The 25,065-nt window shown below is 41.3% G+C and overlaps 1 protein-coding gene across 11 annotated transcripts; it reads right to left on the reverse strand.

The window, feature by feature from the left end:
* Positions 1–2,926: 2,926 nt before the first annotated feature.
* Positions 2,927–25,059, reverse strand: TBP (TATA-box binding protein). 11 transcript variants are annotated; one of them, XM_085021035.1, is made up of 9 exons: positions 23,384–23,492; positions 19,839–20,045; positions 15,430–16,581; positions 14,692–15,017; positions 12,266–13,946; positions 7,025–7,116; positions 5,835–6,002; positions 4,330–4,424; positions 2,927–3,677 (listed from the first exon to the last, which is right to left on the reverse strand). In XM_085021035.1, exons 5-9 carry the CDS (start codon positions 12,377–12,379, stop codon positions 3,598–3,600), a joined length of 549 nt encoding a protein of 182 aa, XP_084877161.1. In that variant the 5' UTR covers positions 12,380–13,946; positions 14,692–15,017; positions 15,430–16,581; positions 19,839–20,045; positions 23,384–23,492; the 3' UTR covers positions 2,927–3,597. The 11 variants fall into 11 exon arrangements, 10 of the variants coding, with proteins under 10 accessions (XP_084877161.1, XP_020941152.2, XP_020941154.2 ...); XM_021085493.2 differs by lacking the exons at positions 14,692–15,017; positions 23,384–23,492 and adding an exon at positions 24,810–25,059 and having other exon boundaries at positions 12,266–12,353; positions 16,178–16,581; positions 19,839–20,042; XM_021085495.2 differs by lacking the exons at positions 14,692–15,017; positions 23,384–23,492 and adding an exon at positions 24,810–25,059 and having other exon boundaries at positions 12,266–12,353; positions 16,178–16,581.
* Between the last annotated feature and the right edge of the window lie 6 nt (positions 25,060–25,065).

Consider the following 25,065-nt stretch of genomic DNA (forward strand, 5'->3'; position numbering starts at 1 on the left):
TAAAGTGATGTGATCTTTTTATTTACATTTTTTCCACAGTAAAAATGGATTGGGTGTCTAATTAAGTCAAACCACTCAGTATTTCCTCCCTAAGCTTTGCAAAGTTAAAAGTACTTAGATAAAACCCCAAGAGACCTGGATAATAATCAAATGACTGTCACAAACTATAGTTGACATGGAAGCCCAGAACATGAGGAAATACTGAACCCCACTAACTAGTGTGGTAGGATAAATGGGGATACCCAGTTTCTGAAGTAGCAGAGTTGGCAGGATCAGAAAAACAAGTAGCTTAATGATCAGAAAACCTGATTTGGGAAGTTCCCATCATGGCCCAGTGATAAGGAACCCAACTAGTAATTGTGAGGATTTGGGTTTGATCCCTGGCCTCGGTTAAGAATCCGGCATTGCTGTGAGTTGTGGTGTAGGTCACAGATGAGGCTCAGACCCCGCATTGCTGTGGCTGTGGCATAGGCTGGCAGCCACAACTCCAATTCAGCCCCTAGCCTGGGAACTCATACATGCCGCAGGCACGGCCCTAAAAAGACAAAAAGGAAAACCTGATTTTGAAGAGAAGCTCTACTTGAAAACTGACCTTGGTCAGTCAGTGGCTCTGCTTACAGACCAGATACTGAAAGGAGAGAATGATGGTCTTTTCCTGCCATCCGCCCCTCTCACACCACTGCTCACATGGCAAATAAACGCCCGTAAGGATGCATTTAAGAACCTTCACACCAACCATGAAATGATGAGACATCTCCCAGCAACCGCTGCTGCAGAGGATCAAGCACCACTGCCAACACACGCATCCCACTTTCCCCAAGACCTCTGCTTAGCCCAGATACGGTGACTAGGCAGCCCAACCTACTCTAGAAAGCAATGAACCTGTGTTTTTATGTCAGATACTTTGGTGCTGACAATTCGGAGATCCTAGCAAAGAAAAAGTCTCGGTGCTTCTGATAATCACATGGGTAATGGTCATCCCATGTGTCTTACAAAGAGTTAAGGGTTCTCAGTGAATTTGGTCAGTTCAGTCTTATGAGCACATAACCCTGTAGTCTGATTTTGGATTGGCTGTGCTAGTATGAACTCATGAAGTATTTTACCTTGAAAACATTTAAAGGGGAAGAAACAAGCATTTATCCTGCCATATAAAGTGTATCATTATATAAAAGTATTCCAATGAAAAGGTGGTTACAGTTTCATCTTTTGTGATCCACTAATGAACTAACGGAGCAATAAGGCGGACCCACATTTGATTCCTAACAAACACCACTCAGTCTTTACAGAAGGGACAAGCCTCTAGAGGCAGCCACCTATCAACCAAATGGCCTATAAACTTTAAGGAAGAGTTGGCAGGGGAACGTAAGGAATAAACCAGATATAAAACCGTATTAATTTACTAAAAAGGAAACGTTAACCTATATTGGTGTTTAGGCAATTACTATAAAAGGATAATGGTTATTGTGAGGGGAGAGACTGGAGCATAAGGAGGGGCTTCTGGGATGGCTGGTGAGGTTCGGGGCAGTGATAGCTGGGGTGTCTGCCTAGGAATAATACATTATCCTACACATTTGTTAGGTTTCCTGTGTGTGTTGCATCTTACCACGAAGTTTAAAAATTCAGTGAAGTGACTGATTGGACATAGATATATCAACAATAATTTTACAGTGTTATAAAAATTCCATTAATAGAAACTACAAAACACTTAGGAATTAGCTTTTATGAAATGTAAACATGAAAAAAGTTACGAAACTTTACTGAAGAACCTGAAGGAAAACCTACACATGGGGAAGCAATTCTTTCTTGAACAGGAGGAGGTGATACTGGAATAGATGTCTCTCCAGTTCATACGCTGTTGACCTTGCCAATGATGAGAAGTGCAAGAAAAGGGCCCTCCATACCTCTGTTCTCTGGGCTGTAAGCCGGTATGTGGAGCTACCGCAACAGAATGTGCAGATGTCCTTTGTACAGTGGTTCCTCTCCTAGGAATGTTAGCACAGACATGCCTGTACTAATCCACCAGCACAAAGGTGAGGGTGTTTGCTCTCTGCAGCACTGCGGATAACCAACGGTCATAACTAAGGAAACGGTTAAGTACATGAAGGTGTGTGAGAGATGATGTGACACGTCAAATTCCATGTCATGGCAGTTTGTCTGTCATGGAACTGCAGTATGGAGTTCCCAACACGTTTACTAGGCTGTACTTCAATACAGCTTTCAAAGAGAGAGAGAATGGTGTTACAGTCTTGAAGCTGGGAATGCTGAATTGGTGAGTATCGGCCAAAACTGGTGATACAGCCTATGGCTACTGAGAGACACAACAATATGAAATATTGACTAAAGAAAAGGAAGCTATAAAAATGAACATATGCTTTACTATATTTTCCAAATATGGTATCAAAAGCCCCCAAAGGAAAGAATCTGAATAGTAGGGGGCTGGGGAGATACCCGCCCATCTGGAGATTCACCTGGAGAAACTGGTAGAAGGGAGGAGAGGGAGGAAGACCCTGCCCTTACTGGCTGTGTGCCTCTGAGCTGCTGTTTGAAAAACAGTTTTACAGTTAAAAACATGGACCCAAACAACGAAACTCAAGAGCTTACACCCCTCACCAGCCTATGGACTGTCCCAGCTCTAATACTGAAGGCCTCTGGCCTAGAGCCTGTGTTTGCCCCTTACCTGCTGTGTAACCTTGGCCAGATCCTCAGATGGGACCTACCTTGCCTCACTTGTGAAAGAGGAACAAAACCTAACCGCAGGTCTTGTGAGAATTCAGGCAATGTATTTGGGAAATGGGAGGTGCTCAATGTATGGGACATAGTAACAAATACGTGTTTCATGAGCAGCTTCCAGTTTTCAGGCAGGTCATTTGCATTGCAACATACAATGAAATGCTGATTGAAACAACAAGCAGCAGACACACTGAAATGGTTTCAGGCATTATATCTAAAATACAACTTTTTTAAACAGTATGATCACATGAATCTTACAAGGTTTCATTTATAACATCTAACACTTTTATAAACAGCATTTATTGTACAGAGTACTCTGAAGGAAGAAAAATATGTACAGCCATTTGTTTTCATTAATACATTTCTATTCTGTCCTGCAATACTGAAAACGCGGAATGTGTCTGGCACAAAAATAACCCCTGGGAGTTACAAATTAGAAAACAATACTTTTAAAAAAGATTTTTACTTTTCTGGTAGAAATATAAAAAATGTGGTTTATGGGGAAGAAATTAAACGAAAAAGTCCAATCAATTGTTGAGGTGGCTTTAACACTTAAAGTTTTGTCCCTTAAACCAACTTGTCAACAGCAGTAAGTGTTTAAAATCTAAATATAAATAACCGGGCAGCGCTGCCCAAATAGCAGCACAGTACGAGCAACTTACAGGAACGCTCTGGAGTTCTCTGTGCAGAAACTGCGGCACCCCTGTGGGGTTCGCGTGCAGGAGCTTCACCTGGTGCTGCAACCTAAACCGAACGTCCATCCTTGCACCACACAGGGCCGTCCACAACACCACCATTAAATGTACCAAAAACTGATTTCTTCTAAAAAAAACAAGTGGTGGGGGAGGCAGGAGTACATGACGGCCATTACGTCGTCTTCCTGAAACCCTTTAGGATAGGGTAGATGTTCTCAAACGCTTCGTAAATTTCTGCTCTGACTTTAGCACCTATGTAGACAAGTTGGAGTAGAGGACAGAGTCTGAAATGGCATTTCTTCACAAAACCACAAGCACGATTCTCTCCATACCCAGTAAGGCTGACAGATGAAGGAGGTAAAACGTACGATGGAAGTGGCCTTTTCTTACACTGGCTTTTAAAAACAATTACGAGAGCAGCATCCCAGGTGACTCCAGCTACCTTCCCTACAGTCTGCCCATGTGACCAGTGCTGGCCCTGCACCAGGTCAGAAGCCAGCATGGCAGCAGCGAGTAGCTGACTCTTACTCTCCCCATTGTTGCCTATGACCAAGCTCTTCTGAAGCATCATCCTTTGCTGCCTTGAAATGATAATGCTGATGAACCTCCAAAATTTTAGACAACTTAAAACGCCATCTGTCATGCTCACTTCTCCCCTCCCCACCAAGGTCATGCTTCAGCTGAAGGAGCCACAGGACTGTGGTCTGACTTCCCTCAGCTGCCCATTCTGTGGGTATGTTTCCCAGAGTGTTAGGGTCGGGGGAGGGAATAAAGGGGCAAAGCTTCTATACAGGTCAGTAGCCAACTGTCCCAACACTGTAATATTACTTCTTAGCACTGAGAAAATGCCATTCTTGAACCTTTCAAAACTTAGGGTTAGACACTATTTCCTATTACAACTTACCTGTTAATACAACTTTTCCAGAGACAAAAATAAGGAGAACAATTCTCGGTTTGATCATTCTGTAGATTAAACCAGGAAACAACTCTGGCTCATAACTAGAAGGAAAATGGCAAAAACAGTTTAGAAATTAAGAGCTGCTCATGCCTTTAGGAAAAAAAATGACCTGAACAAGGGAAAACACTGGGTAAACAGCAAACGAGGAGGTGAGGCCCAGTTCTTGAAGTAGCATCACAGAAGACAGTACTTAAGGCCAGGGAAGCTGACTTGTAATTGGCACCTGAAGGCCAACGAACTCTTACTTCTAATGAATCTGAATTTCCAGACATGAGAACAAGAGCTTTATAAATATGTTCTGTAGTCTCTGCCCCTCATCAAGTTTCACTCTGGACAAGTGAAGTACACTGATTTACAAGAGCCTAATGAATTACTTATGTCTAAGATATGACAGTCACACAGTTTACCTTCTAATCATTCACATCTCATCTCCTTAAACTGAAATATCCTCAAAGTGTTAACCTAGGTCAGGCGACTTAACCAAAAGTGATAGAAAAGATACTGGTTAGACAATGAACCTTTCGCTGTGTTGTCAGACCAAATGCACTACTGGTATGTTTTTTTCTAATCCTAGTCATCTCATTTTGTTAGTTAGAGAGACTGAAAATAGTTAGGTGTGTGTGTGTTTAGCCCAGTGAAAAATTCAAGACAGGCTTCTCTGAAGAAAAGATGCCTGGATGGATACATGAAATGCCGGTGGGAGTTTCCTAGGTGAAGAGTGAAACAAGAGCACCAGGCATAAAAGCGGGATGTGCAAAGGCCCTGGTGCAATTAAGGGCACAGCACGCCAGGCGCATGCTGCAAGCAGGGTCTGCAGAGATGGGCAAGCCTGCCTTTAAAGTCTTCACCAGGAGAGCAGCAGGGAAAACAAAGAGAAAGAAATGTCATATCCACCATAACAGGAACTTCTAATTCATGCATTTAAAATGTATTCATTGAGCAATGAAACGATGAAACATACAGAAGGGGAACCAATTTCATCCTAGTAAAGGGGAGTCTGGGGTATCATTAAGAAGTAGAAGACCAGTGAGAATGGTAGGAATCAGGGAGAAATTTCAATAGTAAAACATCTATATGTGAATCATTTGGGAGCTCCTATGGTGGCTCAGTGGTAACAAAACTGTATCAGTGAGGATTCAGGTTCGATCCCTGGCCCTGCTCAGTGGGTTAAGGATCTGGTTTTGCCCTGAGCTGCGATGTAAATCACAGACATAGCTGGGACCTGGCACTGCTGTGGCTGTGGTGGAGGTTGGCAGTTGCAGCTCTGATTTGACCCCTGGCCCGGAAACTTCCATATGCCACTGCTATGGTCCTGAAAAGACCAAAAAAACCAAAATAATTTGATTTCATATACCAATTACTTTGCATGTTTTTTAAAAATCATGAACAGTGTTTAAATAGGTTATAAATTAATTGTTGCCAAAAGCAATCACAATCCATTTCAGACTTACCTACTGAACTGTTGGTGGGTAAGCACAAGGCCTTCTAACCTTATAGGGAACTTCACATCACAGCTCCCCACCATGTTCTGAATCTTGAAGTCCAAGAATTTAGCTGGAAAACCCAACTTCTGTACAACTCTGGCATATTTTCTTGCTGCTAGTCTGGACTGTTCTTCACTAAGGAAAGAAAAAGTGAGATATTCATACTCAAAGACAGCTAAAATAATTATTTAACGTATAACTTATAAAAAGCCCAGGAGTTCCCATTGTGGCTCAGCAGGTTAAGAACCCAACTAGTATCCAGGAGGATGCAGGTTCAATCCCTGGCCTCACTCAGTGGGTTAAGGATCCGGTGCTGCCCCAAGCTATGGCAAAGGCCACAGATACAACTGGATCTGGTGTTGCTGTAGCGTAAGCTGGCAGCTGCAGCTCTGATCAACCCTTAGCACAGGAACTTTCATATGCCATGGGTACAGCCCTAAAAAGGAAAAAAAAAAAAAAGCCCAAATTAGGAAAGTTTTTTTTCAAAAGGTAAACTGGTCACCCTCTTCCAATGAAAAAAGATCAACAGACATTAACAATTTTATTTATAAAGTATTCTTGTGTCTCTGACAGAAAACGTAGGCCTACCCAAAGGAATCGTCACCAAATTATTGATGCAAGATTTTATAGATGTGAAGTACAACAGCCTCACCATTATCATTACTATTGTTGTACTTTAGCCACAGATTTCCACTGAGATGAAAACAAGCTTCATTTTAATAGGAAAATACTGATGGCATTTATATCTGAAGAGTGCACATGCTAATTCCTCTTTTATGTCCAGTCTTTCTTTACCACTCCTTACCTCATATTCGGGTACAGCGATGAATGAGTGCAGGGCTTACAAAATAAAAGCAGAATGAAAGCAATAACAACATTATCAACAAAAGCTCTCAAGAGCAGGGGTGAGAAATGACAAAAATTAAGCACATAATCACGCTCAACTATATGGAAATCAGATGATAACACAAATCCTTACTCATGCCTGATTTTAAGAAAATGAAGTTACTGCTGTCTGCAGTGATGAAAATCAACCACCTTAACAGAAAGCAACAATGACAATGTATCACAGTAGTAACCTAATACCTAGAAACCACGACATACAGCCTTTTCTTTCCTAACGCACAGACTAGGACAATGAACCCTTTTAGACCCACCTCTTGGCTCCCGTGCACACCATTTTCCCAGAGCTGAATATCAGTGCGGTGGTCCGGGGTTCTCTTATTCTCATGATTACAGCAGCAAATCGCTGAAACAGTCAGAGACAACGGTTAATGAGTCACTCAGACTGCTGATTCTGTCAGGAGAATTAGACAATGACAGCCACCCAGATACCTGTCATTGTTTCTATACAGGATTCCCTTCCATGGCCATGTGGCATGTGTACTCTTGGACAGGGAGCCGACAAGTAAACTGTGGCTACTAGGGCAGCTGGACCAAGATCTGTGTGTTCTTTCACACACATTCCAACAAGTGAAGACAGAAGTTACAAAAATTTTCTTTAACTGTAAATTTTATTAATGATTTTTTTAGGCAAATCAACTGATAACCCTTTTCAACCTCCAGAAGGAATTAATAAATCAGATTACAAGCATACCAACAGATAGTGAAGTGACCTCCTGTTTCCAATGGGCTCTCAGAAACAGTATTAATGTACTGCCATTTATATATATGCAATGGCTTCAGTTACTAGGTTACATGATATAAAGCAAAAAATTACTTTCAAACAACTCTAAAGTATTAATATCAGATATTTAGTTACATACGAAAAAATTCATAAAATATGTCTCATCAAAATGACTGTTTGACAAAATAGATAGTTTTAACTGTTTTAAAAACTGCTATATGGGAATTCCTGCTGCGACACAGCGGATTAAGACTCCAACTGCAGCAGCTTGGGTTGCTGTGTAGGTCAGGGTTCAATCACCAGCCCAGTGCGGTGGGTTAAAGGATCTGGTATTGCTGCAGCTGTGGCTTGGATTCAATCCCTGGCCCAGAAACCAGGAACCAGGGACACTTCCACATGCCGTGGGTGTAGCCATTAAAAAAAAACAAAAACAAAAACAAAAACTACAACAGCTATATATATGCCTTCCCTCTGATTTTACAACCATGCAAAAATGCTACCGTCATATTCTAATTTACACAAGTCCTAGGAAATGCCTAATTATTCTGCATTTCCTAAACTCCCTCTACTAGTTTCATTGGCTGGATAATTAACCAATTAGTCATTAGCGACTATAAAATTGTAAAATTATGTATTCAACTTAATAAAATTAAAAATGATAGACAAAAGATTACTTCTTCTAATGTCACTCATACGGATTTGCCACAGTGGTTAGATGGTGACTTCTAGGCCGTTACCTTGAAATCCTAGACAAACACTTCAACAAAATTTATTATTTAGATAATTTCTTAGGAAAAAAAAAGGAGGAGTTCCCATCATGGCGCAGTGGTTAACGAATCCGACTGGGAACCATGACGTTGCGGGTTTGATCCCTGGCCTTGCTCAGTGGGTTAAGGATCTGGCATAGCCATGAGCTGTGGTGTAGGTCGCAGACACGGCTCGGATCCCGTGTTGCTGTGGCTCTGGCGAAGGCTGGTGGCTACAGCTCCGATTAGACCCCTAACCTGGGAATCTCTATGTGCTGCAGGAGCAGCCCTACAAAATGCAAAAAGACCAAAAAAGAGAAAAAAAGAAAAAAAAAGTAATAATTGGTGAAAGGATAATGTTAATGTACATGTTTACTTTGCCACTTTAAATGACCCTAAAGGAACTATGTAATGTGTACCCATGGACAGACAACTAGACATTTCTTGGTTATATGCCTTCTAGTTTTCCTTGTGTCTGGAGGAAACCACCTGGATTGCTTTGGCTAATGGTAATAAAGAATATAAATGGTTAGACTATACCAGATACAATCGTTAATAAAAAATATATTTTATTTCCTTATTAAGGAAACAGCTTACTAATATCATGAACTCACCATCATACATGCACTGTTCTTAAGATGCGGATATATTTTAAAGTCAAAGGTAACAATATTTTAAATAATGAAAAAAATTCAATAATTCTGACAAATCTTTTTCTTTTTAAAATTCTCACTCTAAATTCCAAATAATAGAACTTTTCTATATCTAAGTATCTATGTGGTTTCCTAAATGGCCATAAAGATTTATTCCCTCACTGGAAAAGGAAGAGGTTTTAAAATAAATACGCATATTTGATGTTCTCTATATTTTAATTTGTTCAACCAAGCTGACCAAGAAGTCTCATTAGCTCAATGAGCCACTTTCTTAGCCAGTTATTACAGCAACTCTGACTTTAGGTATCTTTACCTAGGCTACATTTTTCTAACTTGTACATAAAAGAGAGGATGTTTTAAGAGTTTTAGAAACTTAACAGTTTTCTAAACCCACAGCTAATACTTATTATCCAACTTAGCACATGCCCATAAAAGACTTTTGTCAATTTCCCACATAACTATCAAATACCGTTCCAGGTTAAACCCAATGACTTTACTTCCCTTCCCTTAAAAAAAAATAAATAAACAAAAACCTCCTCACTACCAAAATAAATCTAAGCCTGCCTCATTCTGACTAATTCTTTCCTCTGATGATAAATCCTAATGGTTAATCAATACTGACATATATTTGAAATAATCAAGGTATACTTTATAATGACACAGTAAATTTCTAAATGGTGTTATAAAATATTTCGTTACCCACAGCTCATTCTACTAGGATAGTCATCTTACTAGAGGTTTCTGAATGAATATTAGCCGATAAGCATTTGGGTTTGTGTAAAATAATGACTTATTAAAGGAAATCAGCTATCTGAAGGAAATATTAATGGTAAGATTATAATCCATTCCAAAGAAAGTGGCTTCCCTAACTCATGCAAACAGCAATTCTTACTAGGTTTAGCCACTTCTGATCCGACAAACATAAACTGTTTTTCAGGTGGGGGGGGGGAGTAGAAACTTAGTCATCATCCTTTCTCTGTGTTCTGTTTTAAGTATCTCGGAATGGCTTGGCATCACTCAAAATCATCCTCAAACATTACTACCTACACATGCGCACGCAGAACAAAAAGCAACCATCACACACACACAGACAAGGACAAATATGGACACAGATTCAGACTTTACACAAAATATTCACGGGGTTACCTTACTTGAGAAGTTTAACGGGTTGCTAATACTCTGTCTTCAGTTTTCACAAGCCAGGAAAGCTACAATGGGGGCCAGGGTTCTGAGATCCACTTGGGTTTCATTCAGTGCTCAAATCAAAGAGTTTAAATATGCCTAATAATAGTAAGTCACTGAAGCTTCCCTTTCTTAAAAGGCCAGCACAGGAGTTCCTGCCATGGCTCAGTGGTTAACGAACCTGACCAGCATTCATGAGGACACAGGTTCGATCCCCGGCCTTGCTCAGTGGGTTAAGGATCTAGCGTTGCTGTGAGCTGTGGTGTAGGTCGCAGACGTGGCTTGGATCCTGCATTGCTATAGCTGTGGCATAGGCCAGCGGCTATAGCTCTGATTTGACCCCTAGCCTAGGAACCTCCATATGCTGCAAGTGCGACCCTAAAAAGCAAAAAAAAAAAAAAAAAAAAAAAAAAAAGAAAAGAAAGAAAAACAAAAAAGAAAAAGGCCAAGGCAAAGCCAGACCAGGTTTCCAAAGAGTTTATTTTCCTTGGCCTAAAGTTTTAGCTCTGATGACCTCTAGATCCCACAAATTCTTACCCTATGAAACTGTTTCTGAAAGACCTATGAGGACTGGCCTGGCTCCCCACAACAGTCTCCACCATCTCATATCCTTGATGGCCAACCAATGTCCTGTATGAGTAAGAAATCACCACCCACATATCTCTACACAAAAGGCAAGCAGCAGACAGTAAGATGGAAAAGACACCAATGGAGGTCGGCCTTCAACTTGCCTAGAAGAAAGCATTTCAGAAGGAAGGAAGCTGTATTTTTAGGAGTTATCACTTACAGGAGGCCTTTTAATAAATTTGAGACCAGTTTTCAGGAAGGACCCATATCCAGTTGGATTCTGAGTACATACAAACTGGGGAAGTTATTCATTGCATCCATATCCTGATGCCCAAAAATAGTGTTTTTTCTTCCGAGTGAGGCCACGGAAGAAACCCTGCAACCTCATGGTTCCTAGTTGGATTCTTTTCTGCTGCGCCATGACAGGAACTCCATGGCTCTTCATTCAGATCATCTTCTAGACTCAGGTGCCTGGTTTCAGCCTGGCCCTCTAAAAATGTCCACTCATTTCTGAATCCAAGTGTTTACTATTTTTTTTTCTTCTTTTTGGTTGTTTAGGGTCACATCCTCGGCATATGGAAGTTCCCAGGCTAGGGGTCAAACTGGAGATGCAGTTGCCAACCTACACCATAGCAATAGCAATGCCAGATCCGAGCCAAATCTGCCACCTATACCATAGCTCACAGCAACATCAGATCCTTAACCCACTGAGCAAGGCCAGGGATCAAACCTATGTCCTCATGGATACTAGTCGGGTTCGTTACCGCTGAGCCATGACAGGAATTCCTACTATTTTTTTTTTCTATAAGTAAGTTTCCTACTAATGCAGGGACAAAAGCCTTAACATGCATAAGGATGCTCTCTTAAAATCAGAAAACGCATAGGTATTTCTGCCCTAATCTTTTCATTATAAAAAACTCAATGGTTATACAAAGGTAAGAAAATATAATTAACTTCCTCGTACTTACTATCCAACTTTAGTAATTAGCAATTCTTGGCTAATCTTGTATCACCCATATGCCCTTTTTTTGTTTTTTTGGCTTTTTAGGGCCGCACCCGCAACATATGGAGGTTCCCAGGCTAGGGGTCCAATCGGAGCTGTAGCTGCCAGCCTACACCACAGCCACAGCAACGTGAGATCTGAGCTGTGTCTGCAACCTACACAACTCTCGGCAATGCCGGATCCTTAACCCACTGAATGTGGCCAGGGATCAAACCTGCAACCTCATGGTTCCTAGTCGGATTTGTTTCTACTGCACCACGATGGGAACTCCCATATGCCCTTTCTTAATTCTCCAAATGTATCACCTTGAAGTAAATTCCATGTAGCATGGCAGTCTATTCTATACAGTTTTCAAAACACAAATGGAATCAAACTACATATTTTGTTTTCTAACTTCACATGATTCCCATTATAATGGGTATATAAAAATTTATCTTGTATACTCCTATATTCCTAGAGTGTTTTACTCAGCAGTTATTCAATAAAAATGCTCCAGTTTTGCTTTAAATCCTGTTTTGTTGGTATGGACAGACTTACACAACATACTCTTTTTGATCCAAAGACTTTTAGAAGAAAATACCTATATTATTATAGTTTGAAATACATTAAAATGTTCTGACCTTGGGATTATATTCAGCATTTCGGGCACGAAGTGCAATGGTCTTTAGGTCAAGTTTACAACCAAGATTCACTGTGGATACAATATTTCTGCAAAAAATGTGAAAAGAAAACATGATTATTTTTAATGTCTAGTAACAGATGATTATCTAGAAATCAGATTCTTTCACTAGAATTTAATTTCATTGAGTTAAACTACCTTAATTCTTTAAATTAAAAATTTTTTTAATTGCTGACATTTAATTGTACAGGTACCACACACCATGGCAAACACTTTACAGAGATTATCTCACTTGATACTTACAATGCACTGTGACGTAATAACTATTAATATCCCCATTTTCAGATGAAGTTGAGACTTAAGGGGGAGGGGGCATGGGCTCCACATACACATGGCTCCTAAGAGATAGGCAGAGTTGGGATTTGAGTTTGCCTCTTTCCAGAGCCAAGCCTAGTCTTTCCTTTTACTAATTCAACTCATCCATGAGCTCTGAAATAGCATCACTACCACCCTAATCCTCCAAAACACTTTTTATAAATAAAATATGTAGGAATGACTTTCTGGCTTCTCTCAAAAGAAGAGAGCTCCATTTTTCTTTCTCAGGATTGCTTTAGCTATTCAGGGTCTTTTGCGTTTCCAAACAAATTTTAAAATACTGTGTTTGAGTTCTGTGAAAAACGCCATTGGTAATTTGATAGGGACTGCACTGAATCTGCAGATTGCCTTGGGTAGTACAGTCATTGTGACAATATTGATTCTTCCAGTCCAAGAGCATGGTATATCTTTCCATCTGTTTGTGTCATCTTTGATTTCTTTCATTAGCATCTCATAGTTTTCATAGTAAAGGTCTTTTATCTCGTTAGGTGAGTTTATGCTAGGTATTTTATTCTTTTTGATGCAATGGTAAATGGGACTGGTTCCATAATTTTTCTTTCCGAACTTTCATTGTTGGTATATAAAGATGCAGTTGATTTCTGTGTATTAATTTTGTATCCTGCAACTTCACCAAAGTCATTGATGAGCTCTAACAGTTTTCTGGGAGCGTCTCAAAGACAACCCATGTGAGGAAATGTGAGGAAATATATCTGCAAATGAAGCGACTGACAAAGAATGTGAGGAAAATATCTGCAAATGAAGCAACTGACAAATGATTAATCTCCAAAATATACAAATACTTTCTGCAGCTCAATATTAAAAAAAACAAACAACCTAGTTTAAAAAAAGAAAAAACGAGCAGAAGATCTGAATAGACATCTCTCCAAAGAAGACATACAGATGCCCCCCCAAAAAATAAAACGACGCTCAACATCAGTAATTATTAGAGAAATCCAAATCAAAATTACTATGATGTACCATCTTACACCAGCCAGAACTGCCGTCATCAAAAAGTCTACAAATAATAAATTCTGGAGAGGGTGTGGAGAAAAGGAAACCCTCTTACACTGTTGGTGGGAATGTAAATCTGTATAACCACTATGGAAAGCAGTACGGAGGTTCCTCAAAAAACTAAAAACAGGAGTTCCCGTCGTGGCGCAGTGGTTAACAAATCCGACTAGGAACCATGAGGTTGCGGGTTCAGTCCCTGCCCTTGCTCAGTGGGTTGACGATCCGGCGTTGCCATGAGCTGTGGTGTAGGTCGCAGACGCGGCTCGGATCCCGCGTTGCTGTGGCTCTGGCGTAGGCTGGCAGCTACAGCTCCGATTAGACCCCTAGCCTGGGAACCTCCATATGCCGCAGGAGTGGCCCAAGAAATGGCAAACACACACACACACACACACACACACACACACACACAAAGAAAGAAAGAAAAAGAGGAGAAAAAAAATCCAGCAAAGAAAAAAAACTAAAAACAGAACTACCATACAATCCAGTAATCCCACTCCTGGGAATCTATCCAGAGAAAACTATAATTCAAAAAAATATGTGCACCCCAGTGTTCGCTGCAGCACTATTTACAATAGCCAAGACGTGGAAGCAATCCAAATGTCCATTAACAGAGGAATGAATAAAGAAGACGTGGTACATGTATACAATGGAATATTACTTAGCCATAAAAAAGAATGAAATAATGCCATTTGCAGCAACAGGGATGGACCTAGAAACTATCATGATAAGTGAAGTTAGTCACACAATGAAAGACAAACACATCACTTACATGTGGAATCTAAAAAAGAGGGATATAAATGAACTTATTTGCAGAACAGAAACAGACTCACAGATTTTGAAAAACTTATGGTTATAACCCAAAGGGGGGGGGACGGGGGGTGATAGGTATGGAGGTTTGGGATTGGCATACGCATATTGAGGTACATGGAACAAATTGGCCAACATGGGCCTACTGTATAGCACAGAGCTCTGCCCAGTATTCTGTGATCATCTATGCAGGAAAAGAATCTGAGAGAGAATGGATGTGTGTACATGTATGGCTGGGTCACTTAGTTGTGCAGCTTGAATGATCACAGCCTTGTAAATTAACTATACCTCAATAAAACTAAAAAAAAAAATAAATAAATAAAGGTGCAAACTTAAATACCCAAAGAAGCCAAGTAAGTGTGCAAGACATTTGGGAATGGTGTTTATAAAAATGAACTAACAAGTGCCTCTCCTTCTAAAATCAGTAAAATAATTTTGGAGTTTTTTTGTTTGTTTTTGACTTTTTAGGGCCATAGCCCTGGCATATGGAAATTCCCAGGCTGGGGGCCGAATTGGAGCCACAGCTGCCAGCCTACACTATAGCCACAGCAACACCAGATCTGAGCTGCATCTGCAACCTACACAGCAGCCTGTGGCAATGACAGATCCTTAATCCACTGAGCAAGGCCAGGGACTGAACCCACATCTTCATGTATACTAGTCAGGTTCTTAACCTGCTGAGTCACAACGGGAACTCTAAAATTATTTTGTTTTTTAAATTGCATCAGATCAAATACCCAAGGCAAGACTCAGGTCTCTGGGAGTTCCCGCTGTGGTACCATGGGATTGGCAGCACCTCTGGAGCGCTGGGATGAAAGTTCGATACCCGCCCAGCACAGTGGGTTAAAGATCTTGCATTGCCCCAGCTGCAGTGTATGGCAAAACTGCAGCTTGGATCTGATCCCTGGCCTGGAAACTATATGCCACGGGGTGGCAAAAATAGAAAAACAAATAAGTAAAAAAATAATTGGCTCTCTGGATATCAATCAGGATCCATGATTAAACATTACTTAGTTCTAAAAATGATCAGGAATGACTTAACAAGAAAACTGGGTGACATAATTATTGCAAATAACCCTTCAATGTGGCTGTAAGCTCCCTAAAGGCAAAACTATATACTTCTCACTGACAGACATATGAAAATATTTTTCAAGAAGGAGAAATTTTCCCTACCCATCTCCTTACCCCACAATTCTGTTACATATAGGAACCACTTCGATTAGGTAGAAAAATCTGTTGAGGGCAAGAACAGCCATCTTCAGCTTCTAGGAAGGACACAGCTCTTCAAAAATTTACACACAGCCCTTATAACAACCAATGAGGAAATAAACAAGGACCACTATGAACTGCAACGATTCTGACTAAGTGATCAATCTTCCCAAAGACTCACAGCATCACAAGGGAAGGAGACTGCATAACGCGTGACTTGGTAATGCAGCTAGAGAGAAATGCCTACAACAATAACGACATTCAAATTGGACATCAATGTTCCAAGCATATAAGCACAAGCTACTAAATTTCTGAATATGTTCTGAGAGCCTTTTACTGAGAACACTGACTCAATAGACATTCTACTTCCCTTTCTCAAGTGAGACATAAAGCAAATTTTGATACATGACCGCACACTTAAATATATTAATCCACCTGAAAACAAAGAGCAGCAGCACAGCTGCAAGGGACCCCTCCAGGGCAAGAGAAAGGACACATGACAAGTACTCACTGCAGCTGTGGCACAATCCCAGAGCTCTCCGATGCTGGCGTGGCAGGGGTGATGGGGGTCATGGGGGTCATGGGGGAGGGATACAGGGGAGTGGTGCCAGGCAAGGGTGCAGTCGTAAGAGTCTGTGAGTGGAAGAGCTGTGGAGTCTGGCCCGAGGCCGCCTGGGTCGCCTGCTGGGACGTCGACTGCTGGACGGCTGCCACTGTTGCCTGCTGCTGTTGCTGCTGCTGCTGCTGCTGCTGCTGCTGCTGTTGCTGCTGCTGCTGCTGCTGTTGCTGCTGCTGCTGCCTTTGCTGCTCCTCCAAAATGGATAGACTGTTGGTGTTTTGAATAGGCTGTGGAGTCAGTCCTGTGCCATAAGGCATCATTGGACTAAAGATTGGGATTCCAGGAGTCATGGCACCCTGTGGAAAGTTACAACAGTGGTTTAGACTGGCTGGTGTCAAGGGTTTGCGGGGCTTGGCTGGCAGAAGAGCAGATGAGATGCGAAAAGACACACACCCTCCAAGTTTGAACGGGGTATTAACCATTAACAGGACGGAACCTGCTGTTCCTAGACACATCACTTCCTTCTTCAACACAGTAGAGTAGGTAAGAGCTTAGGACGTAGAAGCAGACCTGGGTGTGAAATCCACCTCTGCTACTTATAACATGTGAGAATGTGAGGAAGTTGCTTAACTCTTCAGGCATCGCCGAGGATAACAATGCTCTAAGATTGTTAGAAAGAATAAGGGAGTTGATAGAAGTGACCACAGACCCTTGTTTAAACTGTTATTCTAACACACCATCTGGGTAGGAGCCCATTTCACCCCCAAAGTACGTGTCCTAGCTTGGATGGTAAAGTATATGTTACCCTAGACGTAGCCAACGAACACATTCAACATGACGACGAGTACCAAGAAAACACGAAAGTGCTAACAACCATAACCACAAGTATTAGACTATCATCCAGAATATCATCCAAAAGGGTTGATCATTTGCTCTCTCTGAAGTTTAAGTCAACAAAATCCAGTGCATCTATCAGCATAACATCAATTCACTTTTCTACAATGCTTCTGAACTTTTCCAGACATTGTCTCATTTGTCTACTTGAGTTTCACAGCAGCCCTTTGGGAAAGGGAAAAGAGACGCTGTTCCTCCCACATCGAAGACAAGAAAACTGACACCAAGAGAAGTTAAGTGACTTGCCCAATGCCACAGATCTCAATAGTAGATGCGTCAAGATTACAACTGAGTTTTCCTGAGGCCCGGTCCGAGGCTTTCTCATGATACCAAAATCCATGGAGACCGTGGAGCTGGCAGACCTTGCAATGGCTGTCTCAACCTCTTACAATTACAGCTAACAATTTTGCATGGAGGAATCTATAGTTTTTATTATACGCTCAAATGGATGCAAAGCCAAAAAAGAGTCACAATCTTTTCCTACTTCCACCACTTTATTTAGCAGAAAGTAAAATTTAAAAATGTCTAAGACATTTCGGAGTTCCCATCATGGCGCAAGGGAAACAAACCTAACTAGAAACCATGAGGTTGTAGGTCCAACCCCTGGCCTCGCTCAGTGGGTTAAGGATCTGGCGTTGCTATGATCTGTGGTATAGGTGGCAGACGTGGTTCAGATCCTGTGTTGCTGTGGCTGTGGTGTAGGCCGGCAGCTGTAGCTCGGATTCGACCCCTAGCCTGGGAACCTCCATATGCTGTGGGTGTGGCCCTAAAAAGCAAAAAAGAAAAAAAGAAAAATCTAAGACATTTCTGTTAAATTGTTTCACCAACATATTGGCAGAAGAACATGAGAGGAGAATCAAATATATTCTGCAGTCTTAACAGTAGAGGTATTATTCTATTGCATTTATTACTTATTTCTACAAAAATATTGGATGGAAAAAAATTTAGTCTACATTAGTTCTAAAAGGCTAAGACTAATGTTTTGAAAAGACTGCCTTTGCTATGGGTCACAGACGAAAGCTAAAACTATTAGGAGAAAATCCTTAAGGCCTTGGATAGGCAATGATTTCCTAGGACACAAATGCACTAACCATGAAGTAAAACTGATGAATGAACTGCAGAAAAATTGGGAACTTCTACTCTTTGAAAGATACCATTAAGAAAACGAAAAATTGGGAGTTCCCATTGTGACTCAGAAGGCTAAGAGCCTGATTAAGTACCCATGAGGATTCAGGTTTGATCCCTGGCCTCACTCAGAGGGTTAAGAATCCAGCGTTGCCATGAGCTGTGGTGCAGGTCGCAGATGTGGCTCGGATGGATCTGGTGTTGCTATGACTGTGGCACAGGCTGGCAGCTGCAGGTCCAATTCGACCCCTAACCTGGGAACTTGAATATGCCACAGGTGAAGCCCTAAAAAGAAAAAACAAACAAATGAATAAATGAATAAATAAAAATAAAAATTAAACCACACACCAGGAGAAAACATCTACCATACACATACCTCAGAAAGAACATATAAAGAATAATCATAAGTCAATAAAAGAGAAAGAGACCAATAAAGAATGGGCAAAGATGTGAAGGACATTTTACAAATGAATACACATAAATAGCTAATAAACACAGGCCAACAGGAAAATGTAAATTAAAACCACAAAGAAATACTAAAAAGTAACCACTGGAAATGGCTAAAAGTAAGGAAGAAAAAAAAAAACAAAAAAAAAAAACCCAAGTGTTGCTAAGGACGTGGAGCAACTAGAACTCTCATACACTGATGGTGGAACTTTAGAATATGCTTGGCACCTTCTTATAAACATACACTTACACAATGACCTAGCAATCCCACTCCTGAGTATTTGCCCAAGAGAAATAAACTGTTGACACGAAGATTATACACAAAGGTACAGCACCTATGTTTTCATAAAGGCCCCAACCTGAAAACATCTGGATAACAGACAAACTGTGGTACATCCACACAACAGAATGCTTCTTGGAGATAAAAGTGAATTTGCTGATATACAAATGTTACGTTGGGCAAAGAAGACAGACTCAAGAAAGCACATGTTGGAACGCTTCCATTTGCATGATATTCTGGACTAGGCTAAACTATCTAACTCTGAAAAGCAGAGCAGTAGCTGCCTAGAGCCAGGGGAGCAACTGTAAAGAGGCAGGAAGGGATTTTTAGGGTAACACAGGTATATACAACTATCAAAACATACACTTAGAATAGTGTTTTTAAGTATGCAAATTATACCTCAATAGAAGTTATTTTCAAAATTTTAAAGTAGATAGGGAGTTCCCACTGTGGCTCCGTGGGTTATGAACCCAAGTAGTAACCATGAAAATGTGGGTTCAATCCCTGGCCTCACTCAATGGGTTAAGGATCCTGTGTTGCCGTGAGCTATGGTGTAGGTCACAAAAGCGGCTGGGATCTGGTGTTGCTGTGGCTGTGGTGTAGGCTAGGAGCTATAGCTCCAATTTGACCCCTAGCCTGGAAACCTCCAGATGCAGCCCTAAAAAGACAGACAGACAGACAGACAGACAGACACACACACACACACACACACAGACAAAGCCTAATATAACTTTTCAACAAAATGAGGAAGCTTAACAAATGAAAATCCATTTTCAATAATAGATCATTAAATCCCCTTTCTCCCCTTTACGCATCTCTAGCAAGACAGAATCTACCCTACCTGCACCCTCCCTCCAGTTCCCTTACCTGAGGGGAAGCCAGGCCCTGAGCGTAAGGTGGAAGGCTATTGTTCTGATCCATGATGTTCACTTTCTTCCTGGCAAATCAAAAACTTTTGGACTGGAAATCGCCTCAGCATTCAGTCTTTTCCTGGAGCATCCCCAGTACACTCTTCTCAGCAGTGTCCTCAACTCCCTGGGTTATCTTCATGCACAGCAAGAAAGAGTGATGCTGCTTTGAACAAAGTTTGAAGTTTAGTGTAAGAATACAAGTAAGCTGTACAGTCTGATAAACCAGTTTCATGGTTATACAGTGAGACTCTTTTGGAATACACTTCTTTTTACCTTATAAAGCTGAAATCTTTCTCCTTCCACATTTCCCGTGACTGCATGCAAAACTGCCAACTGAACAAAAATCGTTCTATGTTTACATAATCTTATCATGTTAAAAATTAAGGTATGTTGGAAGTGCCCCTGGTTGCAGAAACGAATCTGACTAGGAACCGTGAGGTTGTGGGTTTGATCCCTAGCCTTGCTCAGTGGGTTAAGGATCAGTGTGGCTGTGAGCTGTGGTGTAGGTCTCAGACACGGCTCAGATCTGGCATTGCTGTGGCTCTGGCGTAGGCCAGCGGCAACAGCTCTGATTGGACCCCTAGCCTGGGAACCTCCATATGCCATGGGTATGGCCCTAAAAAGACAAAAAGACCAAAAAAAAAAAAAAAAAAGATATGTTATCAGCATTAAAAACTTGGGAATAAACACCTAGGGAAGATGAATTCCTCAGCAAACTGTCTTATCTGAGCAGAAATATTTATCATGTACTGTACACACAGCACTATTAGGCTAAGTTCAAGTTTTTAAGTATTTCATTCAATTTTATGTCCTTTACAATGTCTTGGGCATTAAGTTTAATAAATACTGAATTAGATCCAATACACTGTAGTATGATCATTTATTGAGCAACTAACCACTGTGAGAGAAGCTGCACAGACATAAAAATAAATAACATGTTTTTATATGCAATAACTTAATCTCCCCAGAACACATAAATATAAACTGTGGCTGGGAGTTCCTGTTGTGGCACAGTGGTAACAAATCCATGAGGCTATGGGTTCAATTCCTGGCCTCGCTCAGTAGGTTGGGGATCTGGCGTTGCCCTGAGCTGTGGTGTAGGTCACAGACACAGCTCAGCTCCTGCATTACTGTGGCTGTGGTGTAGGCCAGCAGCTGTAGCTCTGATTCCACTCCTAGCCTGGGAACTTCCATATGCCTCGGGGTTTGACCCTAAAAAGCAAAACAAACAAACAAACAAACAAACTGTGCCTGTATCTGGCCTTCTTTAAATCATCTCTTTACTGGCTACATATTTGAAATTCCTTTTAGACAAAAGAACCTAGGGACTGCTGAAAGACCTTTTGTTCACTTTAATTCAGATGGACTTCTAACCTGCTCAGGGGTGAGGTGAGAACAGATGGAATGAAACAGGATTGGCTGATTGATTAAAACACCAAGAACAGCATCTAGTTATCACATAGTAAGCACAAGATAAATAAATGTTAGCTATTATTAATTAGGTTTCAGTTTAAACATTATCATCTAATATGATATTCTCACACAGAACTTATAGGTCTCAAAGTTTTAAGGGTTTTTTTCTTGTTACTTTGTTTTGCTTTTGGCTGCATCTGTGGCATGTGGAAGTTCCCAAGCCAGGGATCGAGTCCGCACCACAGCAGCAACCAAAGTCACCGCAGTGACAATGTCAGCTCCTTAACCCACTGCACCACAACAGAACTCCTCAAAGTTACATGTCAAAGGCACACATGCACCTCAAGCATGTAATGGTACAAAGCAAGCACTCAGCTGTTTGTGGGATGAATGGAAGAATCTAACAGTGACTCTGAAAGGACAAAGGACACCAAAGACTACATATCCTACATATTCATCAATGGAAAATAGACAACAACAACAAAAAATCTGCTTCAGAAAACAACAGAAATATAAGAAAACTGTACTCTTTTTGACAGTTATCCTATTATAACAATAGAAGTGCTGCAAATATAAAAATAAAGACGATATATTTTCCCAGCCATCAAAGAGTTCAATTTGAAGGGTATGCAAATAATCCCTACAAAACTCAAGTGCTATAACAGCAGACATGCACTGTGCTAAAACCCTTGAGTACAGAAATCAGCATATATGTCTTCGCAATCTCTACACTTAGTATAGTGCCTGGCATGTGGTACGTGATCATGAATGAAGGCAGACATGCTACACAAAAGAAGACAACATAACTGTCAAGTGTTCTGAAGAGTATGATCACAAAACTGGGACCCTCCGACTTGGGTCTCGCAAAGCAAGTAGGAATTTACAAATCAGCGCTTCAGGCAGAAGAAAGATCAACCACAAAGACAAAAATTGAAAGAGCATGCAGTTTGCAAGCAATGAATGAACTTAACATCACAGTATGGAACGTTCTGTAGGGAATGAAACCACAAATATAAGTGGGGTCATGCCATCAGGAGTTTAAGTCATTATTACATAAGCAATATGAGCAGTGACAAGGTTTTGAAGTGCACTATGAGTAGATTTGCTTTGGCAAGAGTGTGGATGCATTCCAAGAGATAAAACTGGAGGCTGGAAGATGGGCTTAAGAGTCGCTGCTACAGTTGAGAGAAGACATAATGAGGGCAGAATTTAAACCACTCATTGATATGACCACAGATTTACCCAGAAATTGGTGGCTACATACTCCTTTTTGCAAACTAAGTCTACAGAAGAAATCTGAGGAATTAGTTTGAGGCCTAATGTTACTGTTGTTGCAAGCTCATCTCTCACTCCCAGTGATGACACTGACCATCTTTCCTCACCTGTATCATTAAGGCCGCACAGTTATTACTGCACTAACTTGTCCTTAGAAAAGACGATTGTTAGCACAATGTATGTCCTTTTGGTAGCTGAAGTATCAAACTTGGTATTAATTCTGCATGGCCTCCTAGTGCCTACACAACTCAACAGAGCATGATCTTTTCAAAGACGCATACCTAGAGTTTTAAATTAGAAAAACACGCTGTCCAGGGCCTAGACAGGGAGGCCTTGTCAATAAAGTGGTGTGCATTTATATCTTACGCTCTACGGTACCTGAACTCTCCCGCCTCTAATAGGACGTTAACAAGTCTCCAGCGAAACTTTATCATAAAACCACCCCCGCTGGTAGCAAAACAGATGGGCACAGGCCAGGGTGAATCTGCCTTCCAATATCGAGAAGAGAAACAGCAGGACATAAAGACATTGGGTCTTGGATGCGCAGGACTGGCCTGACCAGGCCCCTCCTGGCACCCCCGTACCCCACACTCGTACAATGGGAAGCCGCTTTCGAGCCACAGCAGAGGAGGGAACCGAGCGGGATGCGCGGCCGGTACAGGCCGGAGCTGCGGCAGCACGAGCGGGAGGAACGGCCTCCGCGCGGCCTCCCCATACACTCCGCGCCTCTTCCCGCTATGGACCCGGGGCCTCGATGCAGTAGTCGCTTCTGCAGGAATCCTCAGGGAAGAGAAAAGCTAAAAGGGCTGTTACCTGGAGTCACTGCACAGACTACTACCGGCAGGCGAAAAAGAAGTTAACCTGCAGGAAGCCCAGGCGCCCGCCACGGCGACCCTTCCCGACCCTACAGAACTCCTGGCGCGCGTTGACAACGTCACTTCCGCCAGTTCACCTCTCAGCTTCCGCGAGTTGCCCACGCTAGAGCGGCGGCCATGGGAAGTGTGGGCATTGCGTCACTTCCTATGTTTCCCTGGTACTCGGCTGAAGGGAAACATGGGGTGGGGCGGAGTCCTTCGCGCTTCCGGGCGAGGCCACCCCGCCAGGGCCTTTTCTGATTGGTAATCTAAGCAAGATATTGATATTTAAATGCTGACCGTTCAAACTGACTAGCGGAGTGACGTTTAGCAAGTTATCAGGTCTCTCTGCCTCAGTTTCTTCGTTGTAGGTTGGAGTAATAATAGCACTAGTCTTCGAAGGACATTGTGAGATAGATTAAGGAAATGTATGAACTGTGCCTGGCACACGTTAAGCATGTTAGCTATTCTCAAACATGTAGAATGATAAGAAAAACAAAAACAGACAGCCTGGTTTACAGACTCGATTATATTTTAATTCTTCTGCTACCGTCTAATGCAGTCTTTTCACATTTGTCACAGAGACTACAGTAGTTGGGCCCCAGAGTCCCTCTCCTGTGGATCATTTAGGCATGATCACATTTTGTAATGCTTGTTAATTTGCTTCCTTTGTATTTCATATAACCAGTGAGGTTGTGAGCTCCTTAATGATAGGAAATGCTGTATAGATATTTTTGTATCCAGGATGGTGCCTGAATAAATACTTCTCTCTCCATAACTATCAAAGAAAATCTTTTGCTTTACCCTTTGTTTAAAGTTTTAATTTAAAAACTTAGGTTTCAAAAATCTTTTCTGCTTCCAGAATTGTGTATATCAGGTAATCAATCGATATTAGCCAATTGCTTGCTTGCCTTTTTTAAATAACATTTTTAAGCTGTAAAATATAATAAGACGTACATAAACACATATAGAGATTAAAAGATAGTATTAAATCAAATAAAGAAACCCAGTATTGCCAGCACCAGAACCCTCACCTATACCCAGCCAAACAGGCCCTTCCTTCTCACTGTGTACTCCTAAGGTATATAGTAGGCACTCTTTTGCTCAACGTTTTAAGACTCATCCATGTTGATGTGCCTTCCCTCTAGCTGGCAGTCTGTTATTTTTTTTTTTTACGCTGTGTCACATCCCTTTGATGGCTATGGAGAGAAATATTGTATTTATTCAGGTATTGTCCTGGATACAAAACTATCTACAAAACATTCGCGAAAAAAACATCAGTTGTTTTATTCATTCTGCAGTATGTGGACATTTGGATCGTTGCCAGTTCTGGGTCATTAAGAACAAGACTTATCCTTACACATCTTTCTGGCTAGGGTACGTACCTTGGCGTAGAACTGCTGGGTCATAAGGTGTGCTTATTTTCAACCATGTCAAGGTATGCCAATCTCTTTTCGAGCTATGGCTGTACCAATTTACATTCCCATAGAGTCTTCGAGTTTCCACTGTTCCATAGTTTTGCCAATTTCTTTGTAAGGTCAGATTTTAAAATTTTTATCCATGATTTCGAATGTTTAGTTAGGAGAGACAACCCTCCCCTCTCCGTCAGCTCTCTCGGAAGAGCAGGCTCAGGCTGAGAAG

Source organism: Sus scrofa, chromosome 1 (assembly GCF_054392235.1).
Source record: "Sus scrofa isolate SSC_HxYL_T2T_F1_AM1 chromosome 1, Sscrofa_HxYL_maternal_Yorkshire_Landrace_v2.0, whole genome shotgun sequence".
NCBI lineage: Eukaryota > Metazoa > Chordata > Mammalia > Artiodactyla > Suidae > Sus > Sus scrofa.